Source organism: Eurypyga helias, unplaced genomic scaffold, assembly GCF_000690775.1.
Source record: "Eurypyga helias isolate BGI_N326 unplaced genomic scaffold, ASM69077v1 scaffold22288, whole genome shotgun sequence".
In the NCBI taxonomy this organism is placed as follows: domain Eukaryota; kingdom Metazoa; phylum Chordata; class Aves; order Eurypygiformes; family Eurypygidae; genus Eurypyga; species Eurypyga helias.
In genome coordinates, this window is record NW_010265251.1 from 14593 (window position 1) to 23086 (window position 8494).

General features: G+C 52.0%; 1 protein-coding gene across 1 annotated transcript; it reads left to right on the plus strand.

Moving 5' to 3' along the window:
• Positions 1 to 743: 743 nt before the first annotated feature.
• Positions 744 to 8157, plus strand: LOC104513351 (ephrin type-B receptor 2-like; the record flags this gene model as incomplete). The annotated part of the gene is made up of 3 exons (XM_010156672.1): positions 744 to 801; positions 3461 to 3525; positions 7473 to 8157. Coding segments are annotated over exons 1-3 (808 nt in total), but the record flags the coding sequence as incomplete, so codon positions are not given.
• Between the last annotated feature and the right edge of the window lie 337 nt (positions 8158 to 8494).

The following is an 8494-nucleotide window of genomic DNA, read 5'->3' on the forward strand; positions in this document are numbered from 1 at the left end:
CTGCAGGAGGAATAGACCCAGGGGGATTCTCAGCCATTCTTTTGTGTGGCTGAGGTAGGTGGTAAGGCCTTGTCTTACTTCTTAAACCTTCATGGTTTATTGGTTGCTAGTTTTGGACTCTGTGCCAACACTTTCAGGATGGGATATCAGAGCAGGGCTTGGCTACGTCTGTATTGGGCCTTCCTCCCACCGTAGTCTTCCCACCACTGCTTCTTGCTGTGGAGAATGGAGCAGGTCTGAGCCTGCGAGAGAGGTGAAGAGGAACCCCTGTGGGTGAAGGATATGTTGGTTCACTGGACACCACTCCTAGTTTTGTTTGCTGGATAAATGAATGAATTTTGTTTGGAAATAAGAAGCTGCTCAGGGATGAGACAGTGATCTTCCCTGCAGGACCATGTGGCCTCCCTGACCTCAGGTGGAGTGTGAGGGGTGCTTCTGGCCAGGTATACGGGCAAGGTAACTGTGGCAAGCCATTATATGGGTAATAAGGTGTCTTGAAGTCAGCTGTTAGTGGAGGGTGAAGCAAACTCACCACCACCACTGAAACCCATCCTGGCTTCACAGACGCTTCTGCGGTCAGAGCAGCTAACCAGGCTCATTCTGACTCAGAGGCACCAGTGATTCACAGTTTTCTGCAGTTCAGGCAACTACTGCAAAGTGCTGACATACCAACCCATCTCCGGACGGACTTTAGCCAGGGCAGTAATTTGGCAGAAAAGCTGTGCAAAAAGGGGTGCATTGGGATGTTACAGCTGTGTGCAATGGGAACCAGAGTCTTGGGGTCTGCCCTATACAAAGAAGGTTGATGAACAGGAGCCTCGAAGAAAAGAACCTGGTTTAGGGTGGGAGATGAAGGAAGCCCAGCTAATTTACTTATCTTGGAGGTGATTCATTTGCCACCCTTAAGCACCACAACAGGAAAAGGAAGTTTTGGATAGCAGTCTTTGTACAAGTAAAAGGAAACCTAATAGCTGGCAGCCCAACGGTGTAAATTCAGGCTAAAATTAATGGAAGACCTTTTTTGTGAGAAGGTAATTGACCATTGGAAAAACCTGCTTAAAACCTGCATATTTCTACTTCTGGTCTTGTGTCAAAACAAGATGTCTTTGGCCTAGCTGGGGTAGATGCACAGCTCCAAGGAGATGTGCAATTCTTCAGCTGAGATGAGTGGGCAGTGGTGAGGGCTGCGGGCAGCGTGCTCTGCAGTAATGCACCCAGCACAACATTTCCATTGCACAGAATTTTCATTAAACAAAAGGCTTTTAAAAATGCAAAATGCTTCAAGATACTATTTTTCATTTGGGGAATTATTTATACTGTTTTAGAGTACATCATCTTTTACATTATAGTCACTGCTATTAATATATTCGATATGCACCACTGTCATTGATAGTTAAGATGAAGTAACAAATTTAAGGGTTTTTTAAAGTAATGCAGCGTCTAGCTAGCACTGGTTGGAAAATGTTGTTTTCCTTTCAGATCAAAGTGCCACTGATGTTTTAATGAAAAAGCCAGTCCGTCTGATAAAATAAACACTACTGTTGAACTATATAAACAAATATTCAGTTTAAAAAGAAATTTCATAAATCTGAATGACAGCATTTCTAGACTAGCTGTTTTCCAGAACTCTTCCTAGTGGGAAAATTTGAAAAGAACTATTTTTGCTTTTCACTCTTGGAATAAAACCAAATTTTGAAACTGGAAACCTCTGGCTCTAACCAGGAATAATGAACAACCCACAGTCTGAGTAAGATTTACTGCTAGATGTAGGTGCAAGGAGCGTATCTGTGCCGAGGCACTTTTTGGCTTGCTGATGGGAAAAGAGGAGTTCATGTGCGCTGTTGGCTTGTCTCTTAAATGATAGGTCTGCTCAAGGCTGAGCTTGTCTTCCTTTGTTTTTGTTCACTGTAGTGAAAGTGGAGAGGGTGGAGATGCTTTCTGGGGATTTGTGGCAGGATGCTTGTTTTTTTTGGTGGTGAGGAGCAGCAGTAGAACACCGTTACAGCAGTAACTCTCCATCCCTGTTTTGGCATGGTAACTGGCACCATTGTTGGGTTATAGGACTGTGGCAGGAGATCTTGACTATACTGGGGTTCTTCTGGTTGAGTGCTGTCAGTGAGCTGACGCAGACTGGGTGAACATCTTGTGCATAAGATGCTTTTTCTTGAGAGCTTCAGAGCCCTAGAGCAGGACTGCTGCCCTGCCTGTCCTGCCTTAACTGAGAGGGCAGGAAAAGTGAAGCTGCAAGCTGAATTTCAGGCTTCTGTCTTGTGTGTGTGTGCGATAGATGCTTTCCAGCATCTTTGCAAGTGCAGTTGGCATCCAGAGTGCATGCGCTAAAATCAGGTGCAGAATCGAATTCTCCCTACAGAGCAGAGGGATATAATTTCTTCTGTGAGCATCACCTTGGGCTCAGCCACAGAATCACTGGCCATGGTCTGTCCCACAAACATCACACTTTTCCCAAGCCCAGCCTCGGTGTGCTGAAACTTTTAGGTGTGATTTCTAAACTGATTTCCTAAATGCTGGTATGTCGTCCTACTTTCTTAAAACATCAGCACTGGGCACAGTGCAGAAAAATCCCCATGTTGCAATGAGCGTGCGACCACAGACTTGGAGGATGGACAGTTACCCAGATTATGGAAATTACTTATGGAAGTGTCTGTCCAATGTATTTCTGATGAGGCCATCTGGCCTGTTCCTGTGCTGGATGGGGAACACCTACACATTAGCCCAGGAACCGTAAACCAAGCATCCCTTCTTGTGCCATCAGTGTACTTAGGCCAAGCTATAGGTACTTGGGATGAAAAATACTTCAGTGCTAGAACCATGAGGAGCTGTAGAAAGGACAAGGAGGCTTTGCGGCCTGCGTGGCTTAGGCAGACTTTCCCTGCTCTGTGCTGGTCGGCGGTAGCATTGCCTGACCTATTTCAGCCCAAATCGCCTGGAAAACCACCTTTAACGTTGGTTTAATTTTTTAGTACTTCTAAGTCCTAAAAGTGCTGTTATTTCCTCTGTGCTACTGCATCACCAAAATTTCTGTCTACTGTGCAAAATGCTGAGAAAAAAATATCCTGCTTTTGCAAAAGAAACTGGAAGGTGATGGCAGCAACACGGTCAGACTGGGCTCCTCGTCTACAGCAGAAGAGCTGCTCTGGGGCTGTGGTACCCTGATACTGGATTTTGGGGAGTAAAGTCCAGCTGGGCTGATGGGTGGAAGAGCACATGCATTGCAGGAGTCAAGGGGGCCTGTTAGCAATGGGCACTGGGTGAGGAAGCAAATGGGTGGAGGGACTCATGCCAGGCTCCTTCCTGACTGAGGGCTGGCTGGAGGACTTGGCGCAGGCCAGGCTTGATGGCTGCAGTCCTGGGCTGGCTCCTCTCCACCTCTTTCCCCTTGGCCAGCCTCAGGCCATTCACCAGACAGTAACTGACTCCTTGTTTCACCTTCCTCCTGCAGAGACGCTGATGGACTCCACAACGGCAACAGCAGAGCTGGGCTGGACAGTGCATCCTCCATCAGGGGTGAGTTGTCCTGTTGCTTTACAGGGGCCTGGTCTTTGGTCTCCTGCTGCATGTGAATGTGGGTGGTTTGGCTCAACAAAGTCAGCCACTGAAGCAAAGTGCCTTGGTCACATGAAAAGGTCTAGTGGGAGGAGAACAAAAGAAGATGTCAATTGAAGTTTCCAGTAGCTTTCTAGGAGGTGATACTTCCAAAAAATACCCCAGTGCTGAGGGTGTTCTCACCCTACAGTACCAGACCAGCATGCTGTTGGAGGAATCATACTCTCTGTAAACCTGGCTTGCAGCTACTTAAAAATCAGGAAGAGGGAGAAACAAAATGCCAAGGCCATCATCACTTGTCCCCAGTGTATCACTTGTTATCCCATTACCTGGTACTTGCAGAAGGAAAGGATGAGGACATTGGCCTGCGAAGTTGCACCTCACAGCAGCCATTTGATCAAGTCTTGAAATGACTGTCTGGACCCCTGGCATCTCATGGAGGGGCATTTGCTGGCTCAGCAGCGACTGTCATTCTGCCCTAGAGGTGTCAAGAGTCCCCTGATCTACATCCCAAGAACACCCAGAAAAAACTCCTTTAAAGAAAAGCTTGGACAAGGTAGTGCATCTCTGCACCCTTCCGCTCACAACGTAAAACTGGAGCGGCCCCGGCCATCCCTGTGTCCCATGGGACATTGAGATGCTTCAGAGCATCCTGCTCAGCTCTGGCTGTGGTGGCTGGCAGCAGGTTGGAGCCCCAGTGCCTGACACCCCTGTCCTGTTCCCTTGGGCTTGGGTGGCCCAATGCAGCCCAGATAAAACCCGAGGTGCTTCCCATCCCTGTGCATGGACGTGGTGGCTCAGGCTCCAAACTGCCCTCCATCCACCCTCCACAGGAGCTGGATGAAGATGTTTCTGTGGACCTCACCCTGAGGCTGACAGCAAGCCCCCTCCCCAAGCTGACTTGGCAGAAGAAAAGAAATGGCCAAGAAAGCCTCTGTTGGGGAGATTAAACCCAGCTCCTGAGCAGCCCGGCTGCCCTGCCGCGCTGGGGCGTGGGCACTGTCGGCACTGGTCTCCCATCACCATGATAAAGCCCCACGCCCGCCCTCAAGCCCGGCCTCCTCGCCAGTGCTGGCCCGGCTGCCGAAGAGGGATGACGGGTGCACAATAGGCGAGAGCAGAGGTCAAGTCTTTTTCTCTCCTTACCCAGCCTTTCTTGTTTGCGATGTTTCCATATGTAAAGCACGCCTTGCTCTCGGCTCCCCAGCCCTGCGGTAATGAGGCCTGGGCCTGCTGGAAGCCGTCTCCCTGTATTATTGTGCTGCCTTCTTCTTTTGAGCTCCCGGCATGTTAATTAGAGAGCGAGGAGAAAGGGAGAGGCTTCTAATTAAGCATCAAGGAAGCGCAGGGGCTGGTGCACAGGGGTGGCTTTCTCTCCCGGCTGAGAAAAGGGAGCTTGGGAGTCCCCCGCTTGCTGTTGCAGGGGTGTGGGAGGATCCTGGGGGTACTGAGCTTGGCCCCTCGGGTGCCCCCCCATCCCCCCTCCCTGACAGGTGGGAGATGCCCATCTGGAAAGTCCAGCGCAGCCCTGGCATTGCTGGTGGGATTGCATCCAGTCCCCACCTCTGGGTAGGTCCCTGGGGAGGGGGACATGGTTCATGTTGTGCCCTTCACTCTGCACGTTATGGGTGCGAGTGCTGCGGTGTCTTCATGGTTCATCCCAGTGCAGCCTCCTGCCCGCTGGCAGGGCAAGGCAGGACATCCTGCCCATGGGTGACTGTCAAAGTTGGGTGCAGCCAACATCACCTGCAAGATAAAAGCTACTGGGTTCTCCACAAATTTATTGCCTCTCTGGTGATTATTAGAGATCTAAAAGCCCAAAGAGTTGCTTTTTCCCTGGCTGTGGAGGCCCTGTGCTGCTCATAGGTGGCCCCATGCCCTGCCTCCACTGTCAGCTGTTCATCCCCAAGCTGTAGAGACTCTCCTTCCACCATGTGCTGCTCCTGCATGGCCAGGGCTGACCTTTTCAGGCTCATGTCCTGAGCCCTCCCTGGGGGCTCTGCAGGTCTGGATGGGGACAGGGCAGTACTGGGCATCTCTGGGTCTTGGTGGCTGACACAGTTTTGGAGTGGGTGTCAGGAGTGGTCTGGGCAAGGGAGAGCCATGTCAGAGGCAGGGCAGAGGAAGAAATTGCTTCCTTGTACCTTGTCCTTAAATCCTTCACTATCCTCCCAACTGGTGGCCTAAAAACCAGGGAGATCCTGCAATTTTTCCATTACCACACCAAATTTATTTCTGGAAAATAAAGCAAATGCTCCCCCTGCATTTTGCAAGGATGCTCTCCACCTCCCCCAGCAATGGCAGCAGATTTGCAGCCACTGCGAATCAGAAGGGGTTGGAGCTGTTTGGGGATCTTCCCTGACAGCCGTCTGTTGGGCTGTTAGCCTTGATGTGTGAGGAGCAATCTGTCTCCCATCCTGTTAGCCTCCCTCTGCAGTCCTGGATGCCCTTGTGAGGCCATTTGCAGGCCGAGGGGCTGGGGGTGCTCTGCTCCTGCAGGGTTTTCTCTGCAGACCTCGGTCCTGGCACTGGTGCTGGATCTGGGCTGTGCTGCTGCCCTGCCCTGGGTGTTGTGATTCTGCATCCAGGGCAGGTTTGTTCTTAGGGTTTCACCTCCATGGGAAACAAAGCTTGACTTCCACTTGAGCAGGTTTATGAACAAGTTAATGAGAAGCTGTTACAGTTGGCTTGGACTGTGCCATGCGCTAGCTGGACCCTGGTTCCTACTGCCAGCATCATGAGTGTGCTGTGAGTGGGTAGGGGACAGCTTGAGGAGATGCTTTGCCCTCCAGAAAGGTCTGGGCTGGAGGAGATGCTCTGGTGAGCCAAGTGAAAGGTTCTCCTCCCACAAAGACCATTCTCTGTGTTTGCACACCACAGAGGAGTGGTGGCCGGTTACAGACTCCGGCTCTGCCCTTACCTGGTGCATCACTGGCCTACAAAGGATGGAGACAACAGCAGGCACAGAAGGATTTGGAAAAAAACAGCCTGGGGAAAGGTCAGAGAGCAGGATGGGGCCAGAAGGTGTTGCAGCAGCCCTGGGCTCTTTGGACACTCCTCCAGAGTCAGCTGTTAGTCAAATGGGGGCATATAGGAAATGCCATAGATCCAGTTTAGTACAGCTGGGGCTAGGACCTGTGCATACCTGCAGGAGGAACCCCAAAGCATATTGGCCCTTGAAGGAGCAAGCATGAGGGCTACCAGCAGGATCTATCCCAGCATCTCCTAGGTACACAGCGGGGTCAGCCAGGATCCCATAAACCTTGCCTTCTGCCTCTGGAGAGAGGCCACTGGCTACCGGCCCAGCCACACTGGTGCTCGGGCTGCAGCCATCGTGAAGGTTTTACAGCTGTGTTACGTGCTACTGAGAAAGTGGGTCCTGTCTGCCACGTCTGTAACCGTAGCAGCACCCATGGGAATACATCTGCTAAAGGCATTGTTACTTTGCTGAGAGGCTCTGCTGTACAGTGCAGCCCACGGGCAGGAGCCCCTGCTAAAGACATTACTGCCTGCAGAGGAGGGGCATGGCTGTGCAATGCCCTGCTACCTGCCAGAGATGCTCCACCATAAATGTGGGCATGGAGCATGGTGCTGCTGGCAGCGAGATAGTCCCGAGCTCTGCTGAGGGCTTGCCCACCTTCCCCCAACGGCGTGGAGCCTGCCTGGTGTGCAGTGCGGGTCAAACCCTGCCAGAGCAGGGTGGAGGCACGTAGGTACAGGGTGCTTGCAGGGTGGTGCTGGAGCTGTGCTGGGGTGAGGTGCTGGACACCGATGGGGTGGGCATGGTGTGGGGCAGCTGGTACTGACAGAGCTTGCCTGCTTGGCCTGCAGTAGGACTAGGAAGAGGTGAGGTGGGCAGGGAACATCAGTTTGGTGCAGCCCCTTGACTTTCTGTGTCCTGTCCACAGTGGGAAGAGGTGAGTGGGTACGACGAGAACATGAACACGATTCGCACCTACCAGGTGTGCAACGTGTTTGAATCCAGCCAAAACAACTGGCTCCGGACCAAGTACATCCGGAGGCGAGGAGCACACCGCATCCATGTGGAGATGAAATTTTCTGTTCGGGACTGCAGCAGCATCCCTAATGTCCCAGGATCCTGCAAGGAGACTTTTAACCTCTACTATTTTGAGTCAGACTTTGACTCGGCCACCAAGACTTTCCCTAACTGGATGGAGAATCCTTGGATGAAGGTGGATACTATTGCTGCTGATGAGAGCTTCTCGCAGGTGGACCTAGGTGGACGGGTGATGAAGATTAACACAGAGGTGCGCAGTTTTGGGCCTGTCTCCAAGAATGGTTTCTACTTGGCCTTCCAGGACTACGGAGGATGCATGTCCTTGATTGCTGTCCGCGTCTTCTACCGAAAATGTCCCCGCGTGATCCAGAACGGGGCTGTCTTCCAAGAAACCCTCTCGGGAGCAGAGAGCACCTCACTGGTGGCAGCCCGAGGGACGTGCATCACCAATGCAGAGGAGGTGGACGTGCCGATCAAGCTGTACTGCAACGGGGATGGCGAGTGGCTGGTGCCCATTGGCCGCTGCATGTGCAGGGCGGGCTATGAGTCCGTGGAAAATGGGACCATCTGCAGAGGTAACTGCTCACCTTCGGTCTTGCCCCCTGTGCTCTCTTCACTGCTCATGGGCTGTACCTGTGGTGTTTGTCAGGATTTGCCGCAAGGCTCTGCAGGAGCTGCCTGGGAGTGACATCCTTGGGCAGGGGTGGGAGAGGAGAATGTGGGCATGTGGGAGAGGAGCACCTGTGTGGATGCTGGATTCTTTCCCAGTTCCTCAGTTCCTTCTTCAAGCTCATCCATCCATTTAAGAGGCTCTGCTTTACCTCTGGGTCCTCAGAGCCACCAGGTCCAGGGGTGCTGGCCTGTTATTGGTGCCCTCCATGCTCTGCAGGTCTTGGAGGGACACGTGTAGCT